The following is a 27,849-nucleotide window of genomic DNA, read 5'->3' as shown; positions in this document are numbered from 1 at the left end:
TGCCGGCTCGGGAAGGGGAGGACACGGCTGCGCCCGCCCGCCTCCATCCCAGCGCTGGCCGGGGGAGGCTCAGCGCGCAGCTGGAGGATTGCATCGGCCTGGGACGGGCCGCAGATGCCTTCGGCAAAGGCGAAGCGAACGGGAGCCGTGGCGCCAGCCCCCGGTGCAGCCGTTCTGCAGCAGGCGGGAGCCTTTCGCACGGGCCTGGGCCTCTCGGGCCGGCACGCGAACACACGAGCCGTCCGTGTGCTTGGCGTGCCTGGCATGGAGCGCGCGTCTGGGCTGGGGCCTGGCGCAGGGCCCTGCTGTGCATGCCGCAGCAGCCGCCACCCCTGGGGCCAGCGTGCGCGTGCGTGTGGGGGGGCACAGATGTGTTGAAGGAGGTGCTGGGTCCCGGGGGCTCCCTCGCCACCTCTGTCCCAGGGCCGTGGGCTTTGGAGCCGGGCACATGGCCACGCGTGGCCGGGCTGCCACCTGCGCCTGGGGCTCTGGCTGCGCCGCACTGGTGTTGGCTCGCACGCAAACACCCCTCGTGTCCCGATCCCCTCCGCCCCCCCCCAGGACCCTGCCGGCCGGCGAGCTGGGAGCTGAGGCTCCATCCTACAGCCTCACTGGAGCTGATGGTGTCCCCGAAACGCCCCGTGGGGGCCAGGGGAGCACTCGGGGTGCAGCGAGGGCTGCCAGCTCCATGCGGGACTGACGCGGGTCCCGTGGTGCCGCCTTCCACAAGCCTGGGAGCGGCCGATGAAATCTTCCCGAGGCAGAGGCTTCTGGCGAGGCCGAGGAGCCCTCATCTCTGTGGGACTGGGCACCCCGGGGCGGACCCAGCGGGGCGAGCATTTCTGGGGCTCTCCGTGCCATGGCCCTTGCTCAGCTTCCTCTCGTGCCGGGCAGGATGGGGCCCGCAGCTTGGAGCCCCGGATGAGCCAGGCCGGCTGATGTTTTGCTTGGGCTGTGTCCTGAATCCCTCCTCCCTTCCCTCGTTAGCATCTCGGGGATGCCGCGTTGCCTGTGCCGTGCACCACAGTTTCCATGGCAACCGATTCGGTACCCCAGGTCCCCCCCTCCCCCCCCGCTGTGCCCTGCAGCCTGTGAGAGGGGCGGTGCAGAGCGCTGCGCAGGCCCCCGGGGCGCCGGCTGTCCTGTCGTCAGCGCCTTCACGCTTGGCCTGGCTCCCACCCCCCAGCAGCCGGGCTCCAGCATGGCGGGGTGCAGGGGCGGCGCCCAGTTGCTTCAGAGCCAAAACAGGGTGTTGCTGCCAGCACCGGTCACTGCTTGGAGCGTCGCGAGCAGCTCAGGCCTCAGCTGGTGCCTGGGAGACCCGTCCGGCCCTCGTCCTAGCCTGCGGGGTGCTCGGGGTACCAAGGGCAGCAGGGAGCACGCGGCTGCCGTCAGCGCGGGGTCGGTAATCCCTGTGCCCCCAGCTCGCCGTACTGCTTAGCAGGGAAACTGAGGCACAAAAGGGGCAGGGTGGCAGCGTCCCCGAGACCCCGCAGCCAGTCAGGGATGGAGCTGGGCAGAGAACCCAGAAGCCCGACTGCCTCACCCCGGGCTTATAGGATGAGCAGGGGGCGACTGTACACGGCACGGATGCCAGGCCGGAGCCGATCCCTGCCTGGAGGGGCAGGGCAGGCAAGCGAGGCCTGCGGCTTCCAGCCTGCTGTTAATTATGCAAATATAAGGAAGTGTGTCGATGGCGGGGGCGCCCGTGTTGCGCTTGGCTGGGCAGGGAGCCCTGCCAGCAGTGTCGGCAGAGCCCTCGGTGCCTGGCTGGGGAAGGGGGGGAGGGCAACAGCAGGGACTGCTCACATGTGCTTCTGCGCACATGTGCTTCTGTGAGGCCCAGCCTGCGTGTGCCCTTGCAGGTGAGAGCGAAGTTCACGCAGCTCTGGGGCCGGGCCGGGGTGGGGGCACCAGCACACCCCTGCCCAGGGCGCAGGCTGGGCACCCATGCACTATCAGGCAGGGGCTCTCCCAGGAGCATGGGCCTGTGACTCCGCCCTCTGCCCAGAGACAGGCCCCTATTGGCTGCAGGAGTGGGGGCAGAGCAAGGGAAGTGACCTCACTGGCAAGGAGGCCCCGCCCACCTTGGCATATAAAAGCAGGGCCCTGGGGCCAGGGCAGGAGAGCGCTCCCTTGGCTCAACCTGGGGAGGGAGCGGGGCGGCGCCATGGCAGGCAGGGGTACCGCACTGGCAGCCCTGGTGGCAGATGCTCACCGGCCTCTCCTCTTCCTCCTGGCAGACTTCAGCTATGGGGCGGACGAGTACGATGCTGAGGGCAACGAGGAGCCCAAGGCGCCGCCTGAGGGCTCGGAGACCATGCCCTACATCGACGAGTCGCCCACCATGTCGCCCCAGCTCAGCGCCCGCAGCCAGGAGAGCGGGGACGGCGTCTCGCCCACGCCCACTGACGGGCTGGGCACCGGGGTAGGTGCCTTGCGGCGTCGCGCTGCCCGGGCGCCTGGGTACGGCAAGGGGGGGGTCTCTGCTGCAACTGCCCCACGCAGTGTGCAGCGAGGAGACGCCGACCCCGTGGGCCCCTACCCCGGGCGAGCCTCCAGGCCCAGCCGCGGCAGGTCGCGCGCCTGGGCTCTGGAGGCTGCGGCTGTTCCCCGCGGCGTCCCTGGCCCGGGGGCGAGGCCGTGTGCGGCTCTGGAGGGTGAGGCGCACCATTCCTGCAGCTGGGGACAGGAGGGACCCGTTGCTTTGGGAGGCCTCCCCAGCATCGCGGCGTCTAGCGGTGGAGGGTGGGACCTGGCAGCCTTGGGTACCGGGGGCCTGCGTCGGGCTTTGCGGGGGCCGTGCTGGAGCTCCCCCCCGGTCTGGTAGTGTTTGGGGGGCCTTGCCCGGCTGCGGTCACGGCTGTAGCGTGGTTGTGGGGGGCTCTGCTCCCATGCGGTGTTGCTATCAGTGTGAGGGTGCTGGGGGGGTGCTGTGGCCTGCATCCCCCTTGCTCTGTGACCCCGGGGTCCTGCATCCCCCGCTCGTGGCCCAGCCTGTCTCCTGGGCTGCCGGCACCCCTGGCGGCAGAGGGCAAGACCTGGGTGCAGGAGCGGCCTTTGGCGTTGGGAGGGGAAGCTGGGGGCAAGCTGAAGTGGGGGCATTGGCACGAGCAAGCTGGACCCGGCCGTGCGGGGCCGGTGGCCAAGGAGAAGAGTGCGAAGGCGGCGCTAGTGCCCCGTGCCCGCTCTGCACCTGCTTGGTCCCGGGCGAGACAGCCCTGTTGGTCGGCTCCGCCGGAGCCGGGCCCCGGGCTCGGGCCGGGTGCAGGGCCCTGCCTGCGAGACGGGCACGTGTGGTGGAGCACTGTTTGGCGGGCGCAGGCTCTGGAAACTCCCTGAATGGCACGGCCGCCCGTGCTGCCGGGGTCTTTCCAGGCCCGTGGACACAAACCACGGCCACCTCTGCTTCCCCTTCCTCGGGACCGGTGGGTGGGCACGGCGCATCCCTGATGCGGCCCCGGTCTGGGCTCTGGGCCTCGGTCAGGCTAGGCACAGCCGCAGTCAGGGCCTCGTGTCCCTGGCAGTCCCGTGCTGTTCCCTGGCCGGGTGGGGCTCGGTGCCCCCGTGCTGCGCTGCCCTCCTGCTTGGGGTCTCTGCCCTGGGGAGCAGCTGAGGAGCAGGGCAGAGGTGCAGGGGCTGCGGGCTTGTGGCAGCAGGACAGGCAGGCTCGGTGCCCAGCCGCGCCTCTCCCCGTCCCCTGGTCCGTGGCCGAGCGGGGTGCAGTGGGCACCCGTCTTCATGCCTGGGAAACGCCTGGCGCGGGGTCCCCGTGGGGCTGCGAAGCCAGCCGTGTCCGCACGGTCTCCCCGTGTCTGGACAGGGGAGCAGGGCTGGGGGTGGGACCCGCCAGGCACGTGGCCCCTGGGGAAGCCGCAGGGGCGCGGGAGCAGGGGGTCTCCTGTGGGGCTCGTGGAGGGGGGGCCCAGCTGCACCTCGCGCTGGGGTGCGTGTCCCTGGCGGGTTCCCTGCCCCCAGCCCGTGCCCTGCTACTGCCTGGGTGGCTGACAGCAGAGCCGCTGGTTCCTCAAAAGCTCCTGCGCCCGCTGCTCTGCCTTGCAAAACCCGGTTGTAAAAAGCCAGCGCTGGCCACATGCAAAAGCCCAGCTCCACCTCGGGAGGCAGGCCGTCAAGACATGCATTTCCTGCATCGGGTAGGGCGGAGCTGCGAGGCGGGCAGGCACGGGCGCCGGCGGAGCAGCCAGGAAGGGTTAATCGGCCTGCTCTCCCCTCCGCGGCTCCGACAGCCCGGCGCTTCCGCAGAGGCTGGGGCTGCCGGGGGTTTCCTCTGCCCTGGGCCTCTGCAGCGTCGCTGGGGCAGGCGGGAGCGCCGGGGCTCCCAGAATGGCTCCTTTCATGCAGCTCCGGCTGGGCGCCAGGGCCGAGCCAGGCCCCGCCGGGCTGCTGGCCTAGGGGCTCCCCTCCCCGGCCCCTGCGGCTGGGCTGGCCATGGAGGAGGAGGAGGAGGCCATCGGGTACCTGGACAGGGTGCTGGAGGGTGAGGAGGACTCCGAGCCGGGCACCCCCACCAGCCCCGTCCCGGGGTCCTTGTTCCTGGCCTCCGAGAAGGTGAGACCAGGTCCGCCTGCCCAGGCCGGGGGGGTGTGGGGGTGCCGGCGGCATGCGTGCAGGCACAGGGAGAGGGTTGGGGCAGTGCCGTGCTCCGTGGCGGGGGGCCGCAGCCTGCCAGGCTTGGGGCCGCTGTTTCAGGAGGCACAGGGCACCGTGGGTGAGCCGGCGCGCTGTCGTGGCCCCCAGCTCCCCACTGCAGAAGGGGGCGGGACTCGGGGGCACGGCTGGTGGCTGGGATCCGGGTGCGAGCGCTGCCCGAGGGGGACGAGGGGACAGCCCCATCTCTGGCTGCACGCGGCGGGGGCCCGGTCAGTGCACTGCCCAGCTGTGTCTGTCCTTTGCTCTGGGGTGGGGAGGGGGCGGTACTGGGGCTGCCTCTGCCACTGCCTCTCTGCACGGCCTTTGCCAAGTCCCCTGAGCCCACGGGGACTCGGGCTGCGGCCTGCCTCAGGCTGCCCCGCTGGCGACAGGCAGCGCAGGTGACCTTGGGGGCTGCTGAGCCACAGCCCTGCACAAGGGGACAGGGCCCTGCTCCCTGACGCGGGCCGGGGGAGGAAGGCCCAGGCCCCCATCCCAGATGGGGACCCACGGGGAGCGCCGTCTTGTCCCCTGCACTCGCCCTGCTGTGGGGAAGCAGGAAGAGCGTGAGCTTCAAAGCAAGCACACAACAACCGCTGCCCCCCCCCCACCGGCGTCAGGCCACAGCCATGTCCTCCTTTAAAGGCACAGGCTCATCCGGGGGCTGGTGTGCAGGGGCGGGCAGTACGCTCGATGGTGGGGTACCCCCAAGCATCCTGCCTGGGGTCCTGGGGTGGTGGGGGGCTGGCAGACAGCACCCCTTCCCCCACCCCCAGCTCCCTGTCCTCCCCAGGGGACAGGGGGTTGCTCGCCTGGGCAGTCGCGCCCAGTGGGAGCAGCGAAAGCCGAGGGGAGCAGACGCCAGCGTGAAGCTCGAGCTGCCAGCACTTCCTGGCACGACCGCCCGGGCTGCCAGCAGCTTCCTCTGGGCATCGTGGCAGCCGCGGCGGGGTGGGGCCAGCTGGGCCCTCGCCCTTGCTCCGCGGCCGTGGCCAGGCCCCGGTCACTCCCAGGTGACTGGCGCCCAGCCTGGGTCCCGGGCAGATGGGCTGGCTGGGGTTGGCCTGTCCCCTTGGCCGGTGTCCCGGTGCAGGAGGGCTTGTCCCCGTCACAGCTGCCTGGGGGAGGCTGTGGGGGCGCGGGGTGGGGCTGGCAGCAGGCGTGCTGGTGTGGCAGGTCCCGGCAGGCCCCGGCGGGGGCACCGTGGAGGCTGCGTGCCGCCCCCGCCTGTCTCCTGGAGCCTCCCTGGGCCCGGCTCGCGTGGGGCCCCCGGCTCGGCGCTGCACCGCGTGCGCCTGCCTTGCTCTTCCCCTAGTGCCACGGGGCCCCCGGCGCCCGCGGTGAAGGTTGTGCAGGGAGCGGGGCTCTCGCCACAGCTCGGGCCACCCCGCTGGGCAGTGCCAGCCGCCCGGGAGGGGACGGTGGCTCCAGCGGGGTGTCACAGGGCAGCTCCTGGCACCGAGCGGATCTGGACCGGGATCGGCCCAGTTCCTGCCCTTGGGCCGAGGCAGGGATTTATCCCGTGGGTCAGGGTGGCCCGTTATAGGGCTTTGTCTTCCTCTGCCCGGAGCAGGGGGCTGGACCAGGTGCCACTTCCCGCAGGCGCTGGGGGGAGCCTTGCTGGGGCCGCGGGCACGTGGGTCCGTGCCTGGATCTCGCCCCGGTGTTCAGCAGCGGGGTGCTGGCTGTCCTGGGGGCTGTCCCTCCCGTAGCGCAGGGTACGCATTGCAAACGCAGCCGGGCTCGGCCTAGCGCTCCTCCCGTGGGGAGAGCCCCACTGGCCCGGGGAGCTGGCGCGCACCTGCCAGGTGTGGCAGGGGCATCCCCTCTCCGCTGGGCTGGTGACTCACGTCCAGACACTGCGGACTTTGCTCCTTGTGAGACCGCAAACGCTCCGGAGCGCTGCCAGGACCAGGCTGTGCTGGGCTCGGACCCGCGGCCCGGTCCCTCCCCAGGGGCTGTGGCCGCCCTGCGGAGTCTGCCATGTCTCTCGTCCCTTGCAGGGGGAGCAGGATGCCGGGAAGGGGCTGGAGATGCGGAAGCTGGTGCTCTCGGGCTTCCTGGCCAGCGAGGAGATCTACATCAACCAGCTGGAGGCGTTGCTGCTGGTGAGCAGGGGGGGTGGGGGATCACGGGGCAGGGAGCTGGCACCTCCAGGTGGGGCCTGTCCTGGGGTCTCGCTCCAAGAGCCCTAGAAGGTGCAGAGCTGAGGCACCAACGCCCAGGGGTCCAACACCGGCTCCCCCTGCTCGCTGCTGGAGCCGGGCTCCAGGAGCATTTGTAGCCCGGTCCCAGCTGCTTTGCCCCCCCACCCCCCCCCAGCTCCAGTGGCTCTTACGTAACATCCTGGGGCACGGGGGACGGTCCTCCCGGGTCTGGGGAATGAGGAAGTCTGTGTCGAGGGACATGTGAACTGGCAGGCACCGTCTGCAGGTCCCACGCTGCCTCCCTGGCTTCCTCCCTCGTGCATGCAGATTTTGGGGGGCTGGGGCAAGGTGCAGGTCAAGCCCTGCCCTGGCGGTACCCCCTCCATGCTCCGGGGAGATCCCAGCTCAGGGATCTCCTGTTCTCCCGTCGCCCTCCGCGAAGCCGGGAGGGAGGGTCACTCCTTGCTGCGCTGTGACCCAAACTCAACACCGGGCACCAGGTGCGATGGAGATGGGCCAGCAGGCGTAGGTGCCACGCATGCCTGGTGCACGGGTCCGCTCCCCTGCCCGGGGGCCAGGAGGGCAGGAACTGTGAAGCGCCCACATCCTCACTGCCCTCCTCCCCGCAGCCCATGAAGCCGCTGAAGGCCACGGCCACCACGTCGCAGCCGGTGCTGACCATCCAGCAGATCGAGACCATCTTCTACAAGATCCAGGACATCTACGAGATCCACAAGGAGTTTTATGACAGCCTCTGCCCCAAGGTGCAGCACTGGGACAGCAGCGTCACCATGGGACACCTCTTCCAGAAGCTGGTGAGCGCCGGGGGGGTGGCGTGGGCCGCACCTCGCAGCTGCCCCTCCAGGGATGCAGCCCAGGAAGGAGGGGTCGAGCCAGCCGGACATGCCCAGAGTCGTGCTGTGGGGGGACGCGGACCCCCGTGCCCGTGGTGGCAGTTGCGCCCGCGGGAGCGGCAAATGCCGAGGGCGGCAGACGCCAGCGTGGAGCTCCAGCCTGCCGCGTCCCAGCCCACCCCGCTGCCTGGCCAGGGTCGGACTGCCCCGCCGCGCGTGTGCTGCTCCTTGGGCACCAGCCCCTCTTAGCCAGGGTGGCCTGGGTGGGTGGCCGCGGAAACCCCTGAAGACAGCAGTTCAGAGGAGGGGTCCGCGTGCCAGGCCGCGGGGGGGTTGGCGTCCGGCGGGGCATCGCAGTAACCGCGCTGCTCGCTGCAGGCCAGCCAGCTCGGCGTGTACAAGGCCTTCGTGGACAACTACAAGATCGCGCTGGAGACGGCCGAGAAGTGCAGCCAGAGCAACAACCAGTTCCACAAGATCTCGGAGGTGCGCGGGGCTCTCGGGAAGTACCTGGCACGACGGGCAGGGCCCCCTGGTCTGAGCGCTGGAGCCCCAGTCCCCTTCCCGTGTCTGTGGGGTCTCCTTGACTCTGCAGGGTCCCTGGTGAAAGGGCTTTTGGGGCTGCTTCCCACGGGGCGCCCCACCGAGCTTTGGACAAGCCGTGCCTTCTCTGGGCTGGCTTCTTCAGGCCACGCTGGCAGGGAGCCCAGGCCTCGTGGGGGGCTAGCAGAGGGCCTGGCTGGGCCAGGGAGCTGCCCCATGCCCGCTCCCAGCAGCGCTGCTGGGTGCTGGGCCGGTGCTGGGGTGACCACAGCCCAGCGCAGCCGGGCTTCCAGCGACATCCAGCCCGTGAGCCCCGCTCCGGTTGGGTCGGCCCCCAGGACCCTTGTAGAGGGGAGCCTGGTGGCGGCCGGTGTGGAGGGGAGTCCGCGGGGCGGTGCTGTCCCTGCCCTGAGCCAAGCGCGGGGCTCTCCGTGACCTGTGTGGCAGGCTCCAGCACCCTCCGTGCCAGCCGGATGCTGCCTTTACATGTGAAGACCTGGACACGAGTCTGGGCGGGCAGCTCTGCCCTGCGGGTGTCGGGGTGTTGCCTGCAGCGCAGTCTGGCTCCCGGCCGCGAGGCATTTCTGGGGACATCGTCCCCGGAGTCTGGTGCGGATGCGGGTTGGGATCTCCGCCTGGCACTGGTGGGCCTTGGTGTGCCTGGGGCGGCTCAGCCCAGCGCGGCTTCTGCACCCGGTCCGAGTTGCCCGGGTTGCTGGCGACTCTCGTGCGACTGGCGGGGGCTGCACAGGCCACCTCTGCTCTCTTGGACGAGGGGGCACCTGTGCCCTGGTGCTGGCTCGAGAGATGCCCAGGAGGGCCCTCTGCCCTGCTCGAGCCTGGGCAGCGCGGCAGCTTCCAGCGTGACCCCAGCCGGGGCAGCAGGAGGGGAACCGGAGCCGCCACAGCCAGTCTCCCTAACCAGCCTCTCCCCTGGCAGGAGCTGAAAGTGAAGGGCCCCAAGGACTCCAAGGAGAGCCACACGTCCGTCACCATGGAAGGTATCGCGGCGAGCGAGCGCACGCGCGCGCGCGGGGAGGGGGCGCGCGGGAGCCTTTGTCTGCGACCCGGACCGGAGCGCGTGGATTATTGCTGTGCGGGAAGCGAGCCCTTTGTGCTCCCGCGCCCCTCCCGAGGATGCTAGCGGCGTCGGGAAGCCCCCTCGCCCCAGCCCCTCCCCCTGCCCGCCGCGTGTAAGGGAGCTGCCGAGGGGAGGCAGGGAGCCGGCAGACATGGCTGCACGGAGACGGGGCTGCCATGGAAATCCTCCTTGTTGTCCGGCTCTGCTGTAACTGCACCTACGGTGAGCGTGGGGGCCGCGGGCTGCCTGCGGGCAGGGGTGCAGGCTGACCTGTCTGGCTCCGGCTCCGGCTCCGTCGGGGCTCGCCGATGGGTGGCATTCGCGGGAGGCTGCCCAGGGGGTCCGGGGGGGCGTGGTGCCGCTGCCAGTGGGGTGCCAGCCTTGCCAGGGCTGGGGGTGCCCCCTCCCAGTGCCCACAGGCGCTGCCTCCACACAAGGGTGGGCTTGGCTGCCCGAACTTGGTAGTTTCTTTGTTCCAGGAGCCGGAGGGCGGCTCCTCTTGCATCGCGGCGCGAGCAGCTCCTGCCTGGGAAGGGCGACAGCTGGCAGCAGATCTGGCCGAAGTGGGGCTGGGGGGATGCCGGGGGGCTGGGTGTTGGGAGGGGGTAAAGGGTGTGGGGTGGGGGTCTCCAGGTGGCATGGTGGGTTCAGGGGCACAGCTGGTAGGGGCTGTGGGCTGGGCACGGGTGCCTGGGATCATCCCAGTGCCCTGCTCCAGCTGCAGCCCGTGGGCATGGGGATGCTTGCAGCTGGGAATGCCTGTGGGCTAGTGATGTGCGGGGGGCGTGCCCCACGTCTGCAGCCTCCGGGCCGGGGCGGGTGCATCCGGCTACCTTTCTGCCCAATTCCCACCGCAACCACGGCTGCTGGGCGCCCGGCCTGCGAGGCGCCCGGTGCTCTGGACACTCCCCTGCCGATCCGGCAGACACGGGAGCCTCCGTTGTCACTCCCCTCTTGTGCTCGGGCTTTGCTGGGCCACAGCCCAGGAGAAAGGGAGCTGCCGGTCTCTCCCTGGTGCGTGGCACTGGGCAGGGTCTGCTGTGTCCCGCTCCCCAGCTCGTCTGCTTCCCAGGGGGGTGGGGAGCGGGCACCTTGGCTCCCCCACATCCCACCGCACCAGCCTGGGTGCAAGGGCCCTGCCCGGCAGCATGACCGCCCCATGGGCTCGGCCCCCTTCCCCGGGGGAACTGGCTGGGAGTCTGCGTGAGTCAGTCCGGAGGTCGGGGGACCAGTTCCCTCTGCCTGCTGGTTTGGGGAAGTGGTGGGAGTGGAAGGGAAAAGCCGGCTGAATCGCGTCTGGGTATAAATAGCTTGTATGACCGTCCAAGCCCCCACCCCCACAAGCTCCTGGGCTCTGTCCACACCCTCAAGCTACCAGGGCTGGAAGCCCTTGCGGGAGCTGGAAGGTCTCGGCCCTCTGCCCCCCAAGTGCCAGGGTGCGGGCACGGGCCAGGCTGGGTCATCCCGTGCCTGCAAGGGACCGGTCCCCAAGGCTGGTGACCACACAGGCCTCGCCCCCCAAGGCACCGTTTGCGTCCCGGCGTCGGGGGACGAGGGGGTGCTGTGCGCCGGACAGTACCGCGTGTGGACACGCAGCTTCCCGCTCCCTCTGCTGGGGTCTCCTCCTGCCGCGGAGAGGAGTCTTGTGCCGGGCGCGCTGGCAGGGCTGGGCATCACTGCACCTCGGCGCTGAGCCCTGGGTGGCTCTGGCATGGGGTCTGTGTCGTTGGTGGGCCCTGAGCCCAGCCGGGCTGTGGTGCGGGGAGCCGGGCGGGATCTCCCCGCCTGCGTTGCGCCCGGAGTCGGGCAGGGTGCTGCCTCGGGCACGCGCTGCCTTGCACTGACCGAGGGCAAACCTCTGTTTGCTCCCTCCTTGGACCCCAGTCCCCAGCTTAGTGCCGGGCTGATGCCCCCGGCGGTGCTAGGGGCCACGGACATGGGCAGAGCCACGCAGGGGAGGCCCCGTGGTGCTTTTCGTGACATCGTCTGCCGCGCGGCCCCGTGCCGCCATGCACCTGCTCCCCCAGGAGGGACTGGGCAGAAGTCCAACTTGAAGGGCACAGCCTGGCTGTCCCACGGGCAGCACCTCTCTGGGACCCGCGCTTCCAGGCACAGGGATCTGGGACGTGCTGGGGGGGTTGGAGCAGGGGCGAGGCGAGCCGTGGCAGGCACCCCCTCCTGACGGCTGCGCGTTTCCTCCGCAGCGCTGCTGTACAAGCCCATCGACCGTGTGATGCGGAGCACCCTGGTCCTGCACGTGAGTGTGGCACCCGGCTTGCCTGGGGTGCGGGTTGGTGCCAGGGCTGCTTCCTGCTGGGGACAGCAGGCAGCTGGGCGCTTTCCCGGGGGGGGGCCTCTGCTTCCCTGCCGCGCACGGGCTGGGCGTCCCCCCAGCTCTCCCCCGGGCCCGTGCTGGGGTGCCTTGCTGGCCCTCACCGCCACCCGTCCCTTTCCCAGGACCTGCTCAAGCACACGCCGGCCGACCACCCCGACTACCCGCTGCTCCAGGATGCCCTCCGCATCTCCCAGAACTTCCTGTCCAGCATCAATGAGGACATCGACCCCCGGCGGACGGCCGTCACTACCCCCAAGGGCGAGGTAGGGGGCCGGGAGCTGGCTCCACAGCTGGGGCCCTTTGTCAGCAGAGGCAGCAGTGGGGGACCCAGGCACGGGGACGGGCCCAGACTCGGGGCTCATGCTGGGGCCCAGCACCTACTTCGCAGCTTGCAGTTGTTGCCCAGCTTGCGGGTCTGGAAGCTGCCTTCAGTGGGGGTCAGGGGAGGGCCCGGGCCCGGGGGGCTCTGACACCCCTGCTGACTCTGGCTCCGGCTTGTACGCTCAGGCCCGGCAGCTGGTCAAGGACGGCTTCCTGGTGGAGGTGTCGGAGGGCTCGCGAAAGCTGCGCCATGTCTTCCTCTTCACCGACGTGCTGCTCTGCGCCAAGCTGAAGAAGACGGGTGTGGGGTGAGGGCCGCACGGGTTGGGGCAGGGGCAGGGGCGGGGACACGCAGACCCTGTTTCTGGGTGCTTGGCGTCCTGGGAGGGCCCGGCGTCGGCTGGGGTCTCCCCGGCTCAAGCCTGCCTGTCGGCCGCAGAAAGCACCAGCAATACGACTGCAAGTGGTACGTGCCGCTGGCCGACCTGGTCTTCCCAGCGCCCGAGGAGACGGAGCCGTGCGCGCAGGTGCACCCCATCCCCGACCACGAGCTGGAGGACATGAAGATGAAGATCTCAGCCATCAAGAGCGAGGTGCAGAAGGAGGTGAGCGCCCGCTGGGCTGGGCCAGGGCCGCTCGGAGCCCGCCCGGAGCTGGGGGTTGGCGCAGGATGCCCGGGTTGACCTGGCCCCGGCACTCCCTGCTCCCTCCCTGCAGAAGGCCAGCAAGGGGCAGAGCCGGGCCATCGAGCGCCTCAAAAAGAAGATGTTCGAGAACGAGTTCTGGCTGCTCCTCAACTCGCCCACCATCCCCTTCCGCATCCACAACCGCAACGGCAAGGTAGGGCCGGCGCCCGCCTGGGTTTGGGGGGGCTGCGTCCCTGCCCAGCCAGCACCTCTCCCTCCCGCCGTGACGCTACCCGTCTCTTCCAGAGCTACCTGTTCCTGCTGTCCTCTGACTACGAGCGGTCCGAGTGGCGGGAGGCCATCCAGAAGCTGCAGAAGAAGGGTGAGGCACTGGGGGTGCTGATCCTGTCCTCCCAGGGCGTCTCCTGGGGCTGCCTGTGGGGCTCACGTTTCTTGCCCTGGAGGCTGTGGCCGCTTGCAAGAGCCCGTGCCCATGCGACGTGGCCTGGTGCTGACCCGCACCCTCCTGTCCCCCGCAGACCTCCAGGCCTTCGTGCTGAGTTCGGTGGAGCTGCAGGTGCTCACGGGGTCCTGCTTCAAGCTGCGCACGGTGCACAACATCCCAGTCACCAGCAATAAGGATGGTGAGCACCTCCTCCTGTCCTCTCCCGGCTGAAGTCTGGGGCTGGGGGGGAAACCCTGTGGCCTGGGTGAGTGCCTCTTGGAGCTCCTCACTCGTCCCCAGCTTGGGCCCGTGTGCCATGGGCAGTGCCCCATGGGTGTCTCCGTTCCCAGCCCAGGGCAGGGCCACGTGTGGCCTGCCTTTCACGTGCCGTGGCCTTGCGGCTCCATGGCCCTTGCTTGACGCTAGGTGGTGCTGCGAGAGCAGGGCTGGCCCTGGGACAGTGGGATGGGAAGGATTTAAGCGGAGGTTTTGTGGGGTGGTATGCATAGGCTGTCTCCGGGTCGAGCATGGAGAGCCTGATATGGCCGGCACTATGGTGGGTGATGGTGGTGCCCCGTGCAGCAGATGCTGGCAGACCCAGGAGCTGGATGCATTCAGTTGCTGTCCCCGGGGAGGGGAGGCGTTGCTGGCGCCAGGCGCTGTAAGCCAGCGCCCTACCTGCTTCTGGGGCCGGGACTGCGGCCTGGTGAGCGCCTGTACTTCTCTGTGCTGCAGATGACGAGTCCCCGGGGCTCTATGGCTTCCTGCACGTCATCGTCCACTCAGCCACGGGCTTCAAACAGTCTGCCAGTAAGTGCCCGCCTCGCCCTGCCCCTGCCACCCAGCTGGAGCTCCCCGCCCTGGGCACGGAGCGGGGTCTGGCTCTGGCATGGAGGCCCTGCTGTGCCCACCCAGGCTCTCCACGCCTCCGCGTGTGGAGGTGGGCCCAGGGAGCCCTGCCCCGCAGGTGCCCGCGGTGCAACGGGTGCTCTGCCAGGGCTCCTGTCTCTGCCCCTCCCACGTGGCCCCGCTGGGGGTGTCCCAGGGCTTCGGGGTGCAGCAAGGGTCACCTTGATCGTCCGTCCGAGCCCTGCTGTCTCCTCCCCCAGACCTGTACTGCACGCTGGAGGTGGACTCCTTCGGGTACTTTGTCAGCAAAGCCAAGACCAGGGTTTTTCGGGACACGGCCGAGCCTCAGTGGAACGAGGTGAGAGAGAGGCGCCGGGAAGGGGCCTTGGGCACACGCAGGGACGCGCGATCCTGCCGGCCGGCCGGCCGGCCCCAGGCTCCCGTCCTGGCTCTGCCGAGGCCCCCGGGGGCCGAGCCCGGATTCTCCTGCACGGAGTCCTGCAGCCACCGCTCTTCCAGCTCGGGGCTCCCCGCGCGCCCAGCTTCGCCACGGCCCCTTGCTGGGCAGGCCCTGGATTTCTTGTGAACGGAGCCCCTTTCCCCGGCACCAGCCAGCCCAAGCCCTGCTCCCAGGAGCAGAAAAGCTAGTGCCGGTGCTGGCCACCTCCCTGCCCTGCCCTCTGTATCCAGCCTCGGTGCCCAGCTCTGCCGTCCCATAACTCAGCCCTGCTTCCTCCCTTCCTGCGGGCCAGGAGTTCGAGATCGAGCTGGAGGGCTCCCAGTCGCTGCGGATCCTCTGCTACGAGAAGTGCTACGACAAGACCAAGGTCAACAAGGACAACAATGAGATCGTGGACAAGATCATGGGCAAGGGGCAGATCCAGGTAAGGCCGTGCAGGGCGCGGTCCCGGTCCGGAGCGGCCGCAGAGCCGGTCTTTACCCGGGACACCGTGGCCCTCATCCCTGCCTGCACCGCCCCCGCCTGGGACATCCTGCCGCGGGCTTTCTGTCTGGCGCTCGCCGGATCTGCTGGGCTCCAGCGCCAAAGCCATCTGCGCGCTGGCGGCCTGCCCGCCTGCCTGCCAGGCATCCCCCACCCAGCGCGGGCCAGGCTGCCGGGATGGGGAGCTCTTCTGGGTGCAGATCTGGCTGACACGGGAAGGGAGGTGCCTGGATCAGGGTGGGATGGGGCAGCTGTCTGGCACGTTGCCTGCGCTCTGCCCAGCGGGCTCCCAGCACCAAGCCCCGGGATCGGAGGGTGCTGGTTTGCCCCGGCCCGTGATGCTCGTTGCTCCTCGCTTGGCCAAGCTTCCCTGCACCCCCGTGCTTTGCCCCGGGCGGGGAGCACGTCCCACCTTTGCTTCCACCGTGTGCTGCAGTCGGTCCTGGGCAGCACGGCCTTCATTCATCCCTGCCGCTGTTATAGCAACCAGTTGCTAGGGCAACAGCTCGGTCTCCTGGATTGGCTGAGGAGGATGCAGGAGGGAGGACGGAGCGGTGTGATGGGGAGGGTAGCGAGCTCCTGGCTGCCCCGGGCGCGGGGCTAGGGCAGGAGGCTGGGGCTCCGGGCACAGCCAGCAGCAGGGCAGGGGCCGCCCGGGCAGGGGATCCAGCGCCGGCTCTACGGCCTGCGCCTTGATGCTGGGCTGGGCGCACGTGCCCGCGAGCTCGGCATCCCTGGAGCAGCCGCCGTGCGAGGAGCTGCCAGGCTGGGGATGATCCCTGAGCCAGAGGTGCTTTGTGTGCCCATCGGGGTGGGGCAGGGTAGGTGGAGGGTCTCGGCCCTGCCCCAGGACGAGCCGGGTCCCATCGCTGAGATGGACTGGGCCAGGCATGTCGAGGGATGGCTTTCGCTGGGCCGAGGCCTGGGCAGCTCCTGCCACTGAAGGATTAGCTGGCTGAAAGGGTCCGGCAGCCAGGCAGAGGCTCCCCCAGGCCCCAGCAGCAAATTGGAAAGCCTGGGGCCTTCCCCCCACAACCCCATGGGCAGGGCACCTTCCTGCTGCCCGTCCCGGGGCTCGGAGCTGGGCGTTCCCATCCTGGACGGGGCAGGTCCGTCCCTACCCGCTCCATGGGAAAACGCGTGTGCCGTCCGGCCCCTGGGGAGCTGGGGGTGCGGAAACGCTGCAGCCGGGACAGCGGGGGTGAGCGCGGAGCCAGACCCCCCCCGTGCGGGGCTCGGGGCCGGGCCGAGGGCCGTGCGGTCCTGCCCCGGTGCGCGGGGAGGTCGGGGGCGGCAGGAGCAGGGCGCAGCCCCGGCTGCCCTCGGAGGGCCGCGGGCGCTGGCCAGAGCGAGGGGGCTGCAGCAGCTGGAGGGCCAGGGAAGGTCCCAGCTCAGAAATAGCCTTGTGTCAACAACCAGGCGTCAGCCCTCGGGTCTGGGGACGTGGGAGCGGGGACAGGGACAGGGCCGCAGGCCGCCCCGGAGCCAGTGTCCCAGGGGCCGCGGTGGGGGGGCCCTCGGCATAACGCGTGCCCCCAGAGCAGCACCAGGCCGGCAGCCCGTGCGCGGTGCACGCGGGCTGCAGCTTCCAGCCTCGGGAGGTTGGGCTGGGCACAAGGGGCACTCGCCGGGCTGCAGGCAAGAGCCCCTTGTGCTGGGGGGCTGCGGCTGGTTGCACGAGCTGGGGCCGGCGGCTCCTGGACCTGGCAGCCGCAGGTGCGTGGGGCTGGGGGCAGGGGGTCCTCCCAGGCAAGGATCCCGGCAGCCCCGGCTGTGCTCGGAGCCAGACCCGTCGTGGAGCCTGCGCCCCCGGGACCCCCGAGGGTGGCCCAGCAGACGGGGGGAGGTGCCCCGGGCGCACCCCTCCCCCAGGCACCGCAGCCCAGCCGCCCGGGCCCGTGCGGAGCCCCCGAGGCGGGGAGCCGGCACCGGGAAGCAGATGTGGGCTCTGGGACGGACTGCGCTGCCCGCGGCCCCGTCGGGAACTCGCGGCTCCTCCGCGGGGCTTCGCTCGCCCGCGGGCAGGGCCCTGCGCCCCGCTCCGGGAGGGGGCCGGGGACGTGGGGCCACGGCGGAGCCGTGACGGGAGCCCGGGTGCGAGCGGGGCATGCGTGGGCCATGCGTAGGGGGACGGGGGCGGCACGTGGCAGTGCCGCTAGGAAAGCACCCCCCTTGGAAACGGGTTGCCGTGGCAACGAGCACCGCCGGGAACACTGCGGGTGCGGGAAGCAGTGTGGGGGTATCGTGGGGGGGGGGGAGGCTAAGCCTAACCCTGCCGGGTGTCTCCTGGCTGGGGGGCTGGTCCTGAGCCGCAGCATCCCCCAAAGTGGGGGGCTGCGTGTCGCCCGCTCCTAGCAGGGAGAGCCCCACCACCTTCCCCTGCAGCCTGAGCCCCCCGCACATCTCCCCGGGGGTGAGGTCGCCCGGGCCTGCCTCCCCCGTGCCAGAGCTGTGACTCGCACACGCGGGCACCGCCCCCCCTGCACACGCATGTGAGCACTGGGGTGACACTGCTGCCCCCACTCATGTGCATCAGGGTCTTGCCACATGCTGGCACAGCTGGGGGGCAGCCCCGCCCCCCCGGCTGGGAAGGAGTTAACAGCAGGGCTGAGCAAAACTTTCTGCAGCAGCTGGTGGGGGCGGGGAGGGGGGCAGAGCAGCCTTCCCCTGTGGCACGGGAGGGGTTAACAGCGCGGGTGCGAGGGGGGGCTGCTTTGAGTCACTTCCTTGGAAGGGGAGGGCTGCTTTGGGCTGGCTGCTCGCACCCGCCTGGCTCACTCTGCCGGGAGATGCCTGCTGGAGCCAGAGGCAGCGCCGCCTGCCTGCTCCTGCAGCCCCGGGGCCTGCCGGCTGGGGGCTCTGGTGCCATGGGTGCCCCCCAGTGCCGCTAGGCCGTAGCCGGGGCAGCACCGCGCTCCCAGACCCGCCACCAGCTCCCAGCGATGACGGACGTGCTGGTGCAGCCGGACTGCAGCCCGAGCGCGGCCTGCGAGCGCCTGGACCACTGCTGCCTGGAGGCCGGCAATGAGCCCGGGGCCAAGCGCCCCCCCAACACGGGCGCCCGGCTCTGGGGCCGGGTGCGCAGCAAGCTGCTTCGCCAGAAGGTGCCTCGCTGGGCCCGGCGGGGGGTGCCAGGGGGGTCAGGTTTGCATGCAGCTCGCAGGGGTGCCTGGGGGCTCTTCCTTCCCAGGCCGGCACCTCGGGGCTGGGCGGGAGGTGCTTGCCCGGTGTCGGTGCATTGCAGCGCCGGGGGCTCCCGCGCTCTGCCCCCTTGCCCGGGCGGTGGAGGGGACACGGCGGCCGTCGGTGCTGGTGTTGGGACCGCGTCCCTTTGGCTCTGCTCCCCGCCAAGCTCGCTCAGCACCTGGCATGTGGAAAGGGACACGGAGGCCAAGCATGTGGCGGCCAGCCCGCGGGCACGTGCCCGCTTTGGCAGTGTCGGATGGGAAATGCTGGCATTGGACGTCCCCTGGGGCTGCCGACTGCCTACGGGGTCTCGGTGCCAGCTGCTGCCCGGTGCCACGGCGGTTCCCCTGCCTGAGCCCGTGGGAGCAGCTTGCACGTAAAGGTTGCTGGGTGTGGAGGGCCCTGTCTCGGGGCCCCTGCGGCCTGAACTCGTGGTCCCCGGGGACGTCCCAGCGGCTCCACACCCACGCTGCAAGAGCATTAACCTACTTCTTGTGCTGCCAGCGTGTTCGTGGCCAGGCCCCTCCCAGGGGAGGATTCGGAGCTGCCTGGCCTGCTGTGCCGGCCTAAGCTGGGACTCTGGGGGTCTTGCCATCTTCCGCTGGATGCATCCGCGGGGGAGCATCATTGGCTTCGCTGCGACGCAGGCTCCTTGCAGGGTGCCAGCCTTCCTTGGCACCTGCCCGGAGGCCAGGCGGAGGCCGGCTCCCAGCGCCTCCCCTGCCTGGCTGTGTGCAGAGCCCAGGGGATGCAGCAGCAGTTCCCCAGGGTTTGGTCCCCAGGGCGGCCGTGGAGAAAGTGACTTGTTTGGAAGATGCAGGATGGCCTTAATCCTCCGTGTTTGCTCGGAGGCTGCAGCTGGCTCCGGGCCCTAAGCACAAAGCGCACGTGTGTGCGTGTGCGTGTGTGCACACGCATGTGCCAGCCTCTCGGCTTGCTTCTCACTGTGCCGGTGAGGCGGTGCTGTCTGTCAGGACTCAGGCTGCATCCCACGTGCCCGTAGCACATCTTAGCAGCTAACGCCCGGTCCTCAGTCAGGGCACGGAGCTGGGGGGTCGCTGGCTGGGCTCTGCCGGTGGGCCGCAGCCTGTCGCTGTGAGGAGCGCAAGGGGGAGGCATGGGTAGCAGGTCTCACTGGGAGGACCTGTCCCTGCCGGGGCTGCGAAGGTGTGGGCTCAGCCAGCACGAAGGCCATCTCCTACTGCATGGCGGGTGAAATGGCTGCGGCAGGCACGGGCAGTGCCCTTGTCCCTCCCGCCGTGGTTCTGCAGCCTCGTGGCACTGGAGTGGGGGATGCCGTGGGCTCCCTGGTGGCTGCCGATGCTGGGCTGGGCTCCGTGGCCGCGGTGGTCCCTGCCTGCCAGCGTCCCTGCTCGGAGCTGGGTGATGCAGGTGGCTCCCGGCCCAGGTTGGCACCGACTCAGCCCGGGGTCCCCGAGCTGCTCAGCAACGAACCCAACGAGCCGGTCTGCTCCGGGGGCGGTGGCACGTGGGTGCAGCGAGACCACTCTGCTCCTGCCAGCAGCTGCCAAGATGGCGCGGCCAGAGCACTGGGGCGAGGGGCCAGGCTTGTGGCTGAGCCCCTGGGGCATCCCCAGCCCGTGCCAGCTCTCAGCCCCCCGGCGCGGTCTGACTTGCAAGACTTGCAGCCCATCACCAGGCTGCGGTGCCCCGGGCTGGCCGGGAGCCCTCCTGCAACACGGCGGTGGAAGTTGCCATCCAGATATTTGGTTTGCAAAATACTTATGCGTATTTGTGGCTGCGCTGCTCCCCGACGGGGCTGTGTGGGCCGGGGGTGGGTGCTGCCTCGGCCCCCCGGGGACTGTGGTGCCTTTGCATGCTCCCCACCCTCGGCTGCGCTCGGGAGCGCGGCTGCAGGCGCCCCGGGACGACCAGCCCCTGCTTCAGGGAGGCTGCGCAGGGCTGCTGCAGCCGGCACGGGTGGGGTGCAGGAACGCGCCTGGCTCTCGGGCAGGCCCCCGGCACTAGCAGGATGCTAACCTGGCTTTAATAAAGGCTGTGTTTGGGGGCCCATGGAAGCCCTTCCACATGTGGGCTTCAAGGGACTTCAAAGCTGGGGCGGGGGGTAGCGGGCGGGGAAGGAGCCTTACTCGGGTTCACCCAGCGCTGCGGGCTCAGATCACAGGGTTGGGGAGGCTGCACTGCGGGGCTGGGGTCCTTCGGGGTCACGCGGGAGCTGGAGGAGCCCTGCCCCCAGGGCAGAGCCGCAGCTCCCCGTCCACGTTGCCGGCTTGGCGGCGGGACAGGGCTGTGGTCGCGGTCGCGGGCGGCTCGTTGCTCCCCGGCCGCGGCGGGTCTTGCGCTCGAGGTCTGGCTGAAAAGCACCGGGGCGCGCTCAGCGGGGCAGGGGCACGGGGTCGAGGGGCACCGCAGCCTCCAGCCTCGGGCTGGGTCCCCCGACGGGGCTCGGAGCGGCTGCAGCTCCTGTGCGGCTGGCTCTGGGGAGGGCCGGCTGGCAGTGGGGTGGGGGTTGCTCCTGTGTGCTGTGGCTGTGCATGGCGTGACGCGCTGTGGTGTGGCAGCCGGTGTCCTGGGAGCTTTGTGAAGTGCGGGTGGGGGCAGAGACCCCATCTTGGCAGGGGCGGTGGGCCGTGCAGCCAGATGGGCCGTAGCTGGAAGCACTGCCCTTGTGCCCTGGCTCTGCAATCAAGGTGGAGGCCACGTGCTCTTCCCATCCTCCCGCTCCTGGCCTGCCCGGCTCCCTGCCAGCCACAGGGCTCCTCGGGCACGCCGGGCCGGAGGGCTGTTTCCCACATGCAAGGCCAGGAGCGGCTGGGGGAAGGCTGGCCCCTGGCTGCGCCGCCTCCCAGCCCGCTCTGTCCCTCCCTCCATGGTTGGGGTCTGCCTCCGGGGCAGGGGAGGCCTGGATGCTGCCCCCGGGGCCTGTGGGAACAGCCTGGGCCTGGCCACAGCATCCCCCCGGGCTGCACGTGAGCGCCGCAGCCGGGCTCCTGTCCCCAGACGCCAGGAGGGCTCTGGCATCCCCGGGCAGGACCCGCACTCCTGCCCCAGGCCTGGCCTGGGTGCCACGCTGGGTGCCCGGGCTCGCGTACGTCTGCTCGCTGTCCACCCGGGAGCCTCCCCGCAGCGCCGGCAGCCAGGACGGGGAGCAGCTGGAGAGCGGGAGGCATCGAGCTGCGTGGCGCGGCCTGGCTCGGTCCCTGCCGTCGCCTCCCCGCTCCGCCTGCGCTGCTCCCCACGGTCCCGGGCCGTGCACGTCTGGCGTCTCTGCCCCCCAGGCTTCTGTCTGGGCAGCAGTGCCGGCGTTAGGGTGGCCCCCAGCCCCCTCCAGGTCCCTGGGAACGTGGGGCCTGGGCAGGAGCCGGCCGGGGTCCCCCGCCAGCCGGAAATAGCAGAGCCCGCCGTTCCCAGGGGCTATAAATAGCCGTGGCGCACGGAGCTGGGCTTCTGCGGAAAATGCTGCCCTGGGTCTGTTTGTCTTGTTCAGCTAGGGCCAGAAATAGCCTGGCTGCGTGGGGACACCGCTGCCATGGGGCCGCGGGGCCGCTCGCGGCAGGGTCCGGCACTGCACCTGCTCCTTCGCCCCCGCTCGGCTTCCCCACAGCCCCCTCCTGCTCTCGGCTGCCGCTCCCGGGGCCCCCGCGCTGCCCACGTCCCCTGCTCCTGTGGGGCACGGGGGGACATCACCACCTCCCGTCTCTCCCTGCAGCTGGATCCGCAGGCCGTGCAGACCAAGAACTGGCACATGGACGTGATCGAGATGAATGGGGTATGTCCCGGGGGTGGGGTGGGGGGCTCGTGCTGGGGCAGGGAGACCCCACAGTGGGGATGCTCTGTGTTGTAGAGCAAGGCAACCCCCTCCCTAGGGGCTCCTGACTCTGCTGGCTGGGCCTGGCTTCTCCGAGGCCGCCGTCCTGGATGGGGTCAGGGCTCCTCCGAGAGCTAGCTCCTGTAGCCCCCGCCCGACCCGGGGGACGCAACCCGGGGTCCCCGCCTGAGGCAACTGCCTTCCCACCGCGACCGTGCTGCACCTCTCCCCGCAGATCAAAGTGGAGTTCTCCATGAAGTTCTCCAGCCGCGACATGAGCCTGAAGCGGACCCCATCCAAGAAACAGACCGGCGTCTTTGGGGTTAAAATCAGCGTCGTGACAAAGTAAGTGTGGGGCTTTCCCAGGAGGGGTGATGGGGCGTGCGGTTCCCCACGTCTCTGCTCCAGCTTGGCTTTCCCTGGGGCGAGCCCGGCCCAGCCCCTGCAGATGCCCCTGTCAGGCGGGGCGAGGCTGGCCACACGTGGGCCCGGGCCGTGGCAGGCGGGGACATGCCAGGCAGCCGTGCTGACCGTGCCCTGCTCTCCCCGCCAGGCGGGAGCGCTCCAAGGTGCCGTACATCGTGCGCCAGTGCATCGAGGAGGTGGAGAAGAGGGGCATCGAGGAGGTCGGCATCTACCGCATCTCGGGGGTCGCCACCGACATCCAGGCACTGAAGGCTGTCTTTGATGCCAGTGAGTTGGCACTGCAGAGGCGGGGGGGCACAGGAAAGGGATTTAAACAATGAGCTCTTGGCTCAGCTCCCCTGGTGGAGCCCAGCCCTGCTGGAGCCCCCTGGCTCCGCGGCCCGGAGTCCCCCAAAGGGAGGGAGCACCTTGGCCAAAGTCTGTGGAGGCATCTGGTCCTCGCAGATCCCCTGTGGCCTGCGTCTCCTCAGGGCCACGACGGTGCTGGGTGTGCGGGTGCGGCCGAAAATGGGTGCACTGGGGTGACACGACTGCCACGTCCAGGCAGGTGAAGGGAACCCGCGCCCTTCCGCAGGAGCAGCCAGGGCTTGTAGCTCCAGCCCAGCACTGGGGACAGAACATGGGCCCTTGCAGCTGGGGCCTGGCAGCTGTGGCAGGGCTCCCCATCCCTGAGCGCTTCGCTGGCTCTGCCCTGGTTCCTGCGGCCGCTCCCTGCCTGGCCGGCGCTGGAGGAAACTCTGAGTCAGGGCAGCTTTGCAAGCCGATTTGCAAGTTGTTCCATGTTCCCGGCGCTCCGAGCTGGCTGTCCCCGTGCAGAGCTGCTGCCAGACCCTGCCGGGCCTCCCTGCTCCCCAGCCTCCCAGCCAGCAGGTCTTAAAGGGCACCGCTGCCCTGCTTTGCTCCGCGGTTGTAACACGGACCTTCCTCTGGTGCCTACCAGCTCGGGGGGGAGCTCGGGAGAGCCTGCTGCCAGGCGGGATCCCCTCCTGCCAGCACAGCAGGCACTGCTGCGTGGGGCCTTAGCGGCACCCAGGAGCAGTGCCCCGTGTTCAGTCTCCCACAGAAGGCACGAGGCAGAGGAAGGCCCCCGCGTGCCCAGAGGGGCAGGTATTGGGGCCTGGCACCGGTCACAGCCTGTGCTCCCTTCCCCGGCACCGAGCACGGGCGTGCACTAGGGGCAGTGTGGGCCAGACCCTGCTGGGTGTACCCCATGCAGATGGGGGGGGAAGGCGAGTGTGACGCTCAGCATGGTTTCTGCAGACAACAAGGATATCCTGGTGATGCTGAGCGACATGGACATCAACGCCATCGCTGGCACGCTCAAGCTGTACTTCCGCGAGCTGCCAGAGCCGCTCCTCACTGACCGGCTCTACCCGGCCTTCATGGAGGGCATCGGTAAGGCTCCGCAGCGGTGTCTCCTGGACGCTTCCTCCTTGCGGTCCCGGAGGCATCAGAGCCGACTGCTTCCCGCCCCAAGGGGGGAGGGTGGGGCACGGGGGGGTGGGTGTGTGGCCGGTCTCAGCGCCGCCTCCTCGTCCTCAGCCCTCTCGGACCCCGCGGCCAAGGAGAACTGCATGATGCACCTCCTGCGCTCGCTGCCGGACCCCAATCTCATCACCTTCCTCTTCCTGCTGGAACACTTGAAAAGGTAACACGCCGCGGCACCCGGCAGGGGCGCGCACAGCCCTGGGGTCCTGCGGGCCAGGCGGGGGGGCTGCTGATCGTCCAGAGGGTCCGGGCCGTGCATGCAGGACACCCCGCCCGCACGATGCCCGTGCATTGCTGGCGTGAGGCCCCCCCACGGTACCGCGACCCGCCGTTCTGCTGCTGCCGAGGACCTGGGAGTGGGGAAGGCGCTGGGCTCCCGCACGCGGGGCCAGGCGGCTCGTGTGACTCGCTCCAGAGGCGTTTTGCTCTCCGGTTTGGCGCGAAGGAAACAGAACAGGCGGGGGAGGGGACAGCGGAGGGGCCTGGAAGGAAACTGCGTTCGGTTTCCAGGCTGGGAGCCGGGCACGGCCCGTTCCCACATCTGCTCTCCTGGCCGGCCCGCGTGGGGGGAGCGCAGCTGTCTTCTGCTGTGGCGTGTTGCGACCCTGGGGGGTCGCAGAGCCTGGAGGAGGCGGCGCTGGGGGTCCTGGGCTGTTCCCAGAGCCACTTCCCACCCCTCCCTGGGCAGAGAGGCCAGGTCCCAGCTCTCCGGGAAAGGTGGCCAAAGCTGTCCGGGCGCTGGCCCAGCTCGTGCCAGGCTCGGCAGCCAAGCCAGGGGCTGGGGAGGGGAGGTGGGAGCTCCGCCCCCGCTGCGGTTTCCCTCTGCCTGGGCCGAGCCAGCCAGGCACGGGGCCGATGCCTGCACCCCGCAGCGGCTCACGCACTCCCGATCCCCGCAGGGTTGCCGAGAAGGAGCCTGTCAACAAAATGTCCCTCCACAACCTGGCCACGGTCTTTGGCCCCACCCTGCTGAGGCCCTCGGAGGGGGAGAGCAAAGGGCACCCCACCCTGGCCTCCGACATCTGGTCCCACGATGTGATGGCGCAGGTAGGAGGGGGGGGATGCATTTCCCTGGGCCCCCAGCGCTCCCTGCTGGACACAGTGTGCAGGACCGGGGCTTGCTGCCAGCTCCTGGTAGCCACCCCGTGCCACAGCCCCCCAATGTGGCACTTCCCTTGGGGTCCCAGCCTGTGCCCCACCGGCCGCCTGGGGCACCGTGATGCCCACCATGGGAACCAGCCGCTCCCTCGGAGGTGCTTAATCACCCAGCCTTGCCTGCTGTGGTGTCCCCGCCTGCCCAGAGCCTTCCCCCGTGGCACCCCTCACCCACTGCCCTCCCCAGGGGTGGAGGTTTTTGCTCCAGAGCAAGTGCCAGACAGTAGTGAGGGGTGGGGACAGCTGCCCGTTGAGTTGGGGGGGGGCCGTGCCCCTGCTGCAGGCGACGTAGGGGCCGCAGGCTCTTCCCCCAAGTGCCAGGATGGAACAGAGCCAGCGCTGGCCTGCCCCAGAGGAGGTGGACATGCACATGGGGCGACCCGGTCCTGGCTGGGCCTGCCGCTCGGGCGGCGACGCTCCGGCCTGCTCCACGCGGCCTGCCTCAGAGTGTGCGGTCCGGCCCCTGCCCGTACGTGCCTCACGGGGCAGGGCTGCTGGGTCCGCCTAGCCTGGGCTTCAAGGGGCGGGCGGCTCAGGGCAGGCCTGGCCCTGACGCGCTCTTCCCGCTCCGGCAGGTTCAGGTTCTGCTCTACTACCTGCAGCATCCTCCCATCTCCTTCGCCGAGCTGAAGCGCAACACACTCTACTTCTCCACGGACGTGTAGGCGCTGGGCGGCGCCGCTGCGAACACTCCCGGCCTCCCGCCGCGGGGGCAGCGCGGCCGGGGCGCGCCTCGGCAGGAGAGCGGCGTGCTCCTGGGACTGTGGGAGCTGCCCGCGGTGCCCGGCCCTGCACCCCCTGTACAGTAGTCGTGTCTTACGTACCTTTGTGTTCAGGAATCGTTCCATGTATATTTGGTCGACAGAAGAGGTCGTGACGGCTGCGGGCATGGGTGCCCCCCCGCGGTCCGCTGGCCCCCAGACTGTTCCTGCCCGCCTGGCACCCCTCCTCTTGCCCAGCTCGAAGCCTGCAGCCTCCTGCCAGTGCCTGTCCCCGTGCCTGCATGCGCGGCGCCGGCTTGCTTCAGCCGCTCGGAGGCCGAGGGCTCCCGGCAACGACCAGCTCCGCTTTGCCTTGCTGCCTGTGCGCCCGTTGGGCCCCGCGACTGGACTGTGCTCCCCTGGTGAGCCGTGGCTCTGGGAGCGGGGGGGACTCGTCTCCCCTAGGTGCTTTGTGGCCTGCCCCGTGGCCCTGGCCTTTGCTTCTTGCCTGTCTGTTGTGTAGCACTGTGGTTCCCTCCCCGTTTCTCCTCTTCCTGTGGGGAAGGATGCTGTGACCCAGCCTGCAGCAGCTGAGTGGGGCTGTTGGGAGGGGGGCACCCATGTCCTCCCCTGTCCACCAGCTGCCCCCACAAGGGTGGGTCGCCCTGAAGCACCACGATCACTGCAGGTCCCCCAGGAGTACGCCGGGACCTTGCTAGTGCCAAGCGTGGGAGGACTGCCTGTCCCTGCCGGCCCCATCTGGGCCTTTGCCTTAGCTGTTTGCACATGTTCCTCTCCGGCCAAGCACTGCCACTAGGGCAGCCACTGGGCTGAGCCGAGCCAGCAGCAGCTGCCTTCCTCGTGTGGGTGTGAGACAGGGCGACCCTGCTCCCGCCATGCCAGTGCCAGCTCTGGTCGGGCACGAGGAGAGTGGAGGTGCTGCCTCGCTGCACCTTGGTGCTAGGCAAACACGGGTGGGTGCTGGCTCCCTTTGCCCCGCAGCAGGGTCACATCTGCGGGCTGGCCCCCCACTGCCCCTTTCTGCAGCAAGGCAGGGGGTGTCTGAGCTCCAAGGAGGGAAGTGGAGGCAGAGCTGCTCCAGCCCAGAGCTGCCATGGAGGAAAGCCTTGTGTGCTATAACAGGGCCCAGGGTCGCAGCTAGAGCACTTCCCTGCGTCATCCCAGTCAGTGGCTCCTGGCCCTGGAGGGATGTCTGGGGGCTGCTCTGCCACCCTCCTGGGACAGCCTGCAGAGGGACGGTCCCCCCTGCTCTGGGAGGTCCTGCCCCATCTCGTGCCAAATGACAATGGACACTCCAAGGCTGGGCCCAGCGGCGTGGCCCCTCACCGTTGACTGCTGCAGGGCGAGCTACCTGCCCCCTGAAGGCACCAGGTACGTCCCCAGCACACCGTTCCTGGGGCGACAGTACCTGCCAGCCCCCACACCAGCGAAGGAGGGGGAGGCCTTTCCCCCCCTCTCAAGGGCTCTCGCACTCCAGACCCCGCTCTGCTCAGAGCGGAAAGGAAACGACATTGTACAAAGTACCCAGGCCTCTCGCCCTCCTCTGGCGTCGGACTCCGGAACCGGGACGAGGGTGGAGCTGACTGCACAAACAGATCCCGTGTCTGTCTGATTTGTTACATGTGTCCAAGTCCCTGTCCACGATGGTGTCCTTCCACGTGGTGACTGTACAGCCAGCCAGCCCCCATGACTGCCCATGCAGGCCCCGGCCCCCAGGGGTGGGGGTGGGGGGAGCTGGACTCTTGCAGCTACAGGTAGAATAGAACTGTTCATTCATATTGGACTTTTAACGAGCTGTTAAGGATATATTTTTTGTGTTGTTAAACATATGTAGATTCTGAACTTTAAATGGATGTTAATAAATGCAAAGCCCTGATGTTTGCACAAGCGGAGCCACAGTGTCCATGCTTGCGCCTGCTCCGCCGCCCCCATGTCACAACAGCTGCTATGCTTGGTGCTGTCTGTGGGGCCAGGCTGGGCTGCAGGGCAAGTCCAAGGGCCCAGAACTAGTCCAGCCTCAAGAGAGACTGCCTGCTGCAGCTGCTTGTTTCAGGGACACTGCAGCTCTTCTGGGAGCCAGGAGTGCTGGAAGGCAGCGCAGAAACCCGGCTCTCAGACCTGCCAACCCTGCTCCACCCTGCAGCTGGGAGAGGAACTGATGGACACAGGAGACCAGAGAGCAGCCTCCTTCCAAGAGGAGCACTCAGCCCGGCGCACGGGTGTCGCCACAACAGGAGTGGTCATGGGCCTGGCCTGCAGTAAGATGCCTCTCTGTTAAGGCAGATGGG

At 69.7% G+C, this 27,849-nt stretch overlaps 1 protein-coding gene across 5 annotated transcripts; it reads left to right on the top strand.

Moving 5' to 3' along the window:
• Positions 1 to 2,220: 2,220 nt before the first annotated feature.
• ABR (active BCR-related) lies at positions 2,221 to 27,448 on the top strand. 5 transcript variants are annotated; one of them, XM_019545779.1, is made up of 22 exons: positions 2,221 to 2,428; positions 6,660 to 6,758; positions 7,427 to 7,612; positions 8,030 to 8,137; positions 9,135 to 9,195; positions 11,480 to 11,532; positions 11,733 to 11,873; positions 12,118 to 12,239; positions 12,371 to 12,536; positions 12,649 to 12,771; positions 12,864 to 12,939; positions 13,097 to 13,201; positions 13,738 to 13,812; positions 14,112 to 14,209; positions 14,604 to 14,735; positions 21,672 to 21,731; positions 22,006 to 22,115; positions 22,324 to 22,463; positions 23,457 to 23,591; positions 23,739 to 23,844; positions 24,584 to 24,731; positions 25,415 to 27,448. In XM_019545779.1, exons 1-22 carry the CDS (start codon positions 2,321 to 2,323, stop codon positions 25,502 to 25,504), a joined length of 2,442 nt encoding a protein of 813 aa, XP_019401324.1. In that variant the 5' UTR covers positions 2,221 to 2,320; the 3' UTR covers positions 25,505 to 27,448. The 5 variants fall into 5 exon arrangements, with proteins under 5 accessions (XP_019401324.1, XP_019401319.1, XP_019401320.1 ...); XM_019545774.1 differs by having other exon boundaries at positions 6,654 to 6,758; XM_019545775.1 differs by lacking the exon at positions 2,221 to 2,428 and adding an exon at positions 4,158 to 4,569 and having other exon boundaries at positions 6,654 to 6,758.
• Positions 27,449 to 27,849: the final 401 nt, after the last annotated feature.

Source organism: Crocodylus porosus, unplaced genomic scaffold, assembly GCF_001723895.1.
Source record: "Crocodylus porosus isolate Cpor-Errol unplaced genomic scaffold, CroPor_comp1, whole genome shotgun sequence".
In the NCBI taxonomy this organism is placed as follows: domain Eukaryota; kingdom Metazoa; phylum Chordata; order Crocodylia; family Crocodylidae; genus Crocodylus; species Crocodylus porosus.
The sequence above is the reverse complement of the archived record's forward strand: the minus strand, read 5'-3'. Positions and strand labels throughout refer to the sequence as shown.

Excerpts from the sequence above, each read along its gene's own strand:
- ABR (XM_019545775.1), top strand. The coding sequence starts at position 4,450 with ATGGAGGAGGAGGAGGAGGCCATCGGGTACCTGGACAGGGTGCTGGAG. Across the intron at positions 12,940-13,096 it reads CCAGAAGCTGCAGAAGAAGG|ACCTCCAGGCCTTCGTGCTG; the intron begins GTGAGGCACTGG and ends TGTCCCCCGCAG. Across the intron at positions 14,210-14,603 it reads CCGAGCCTCAGTGGAACGAG|GAGTTCGAGATCGAGCTGGA; the intron begins GTGAGAGAGAGG and ends CCTGCGGGCCAG.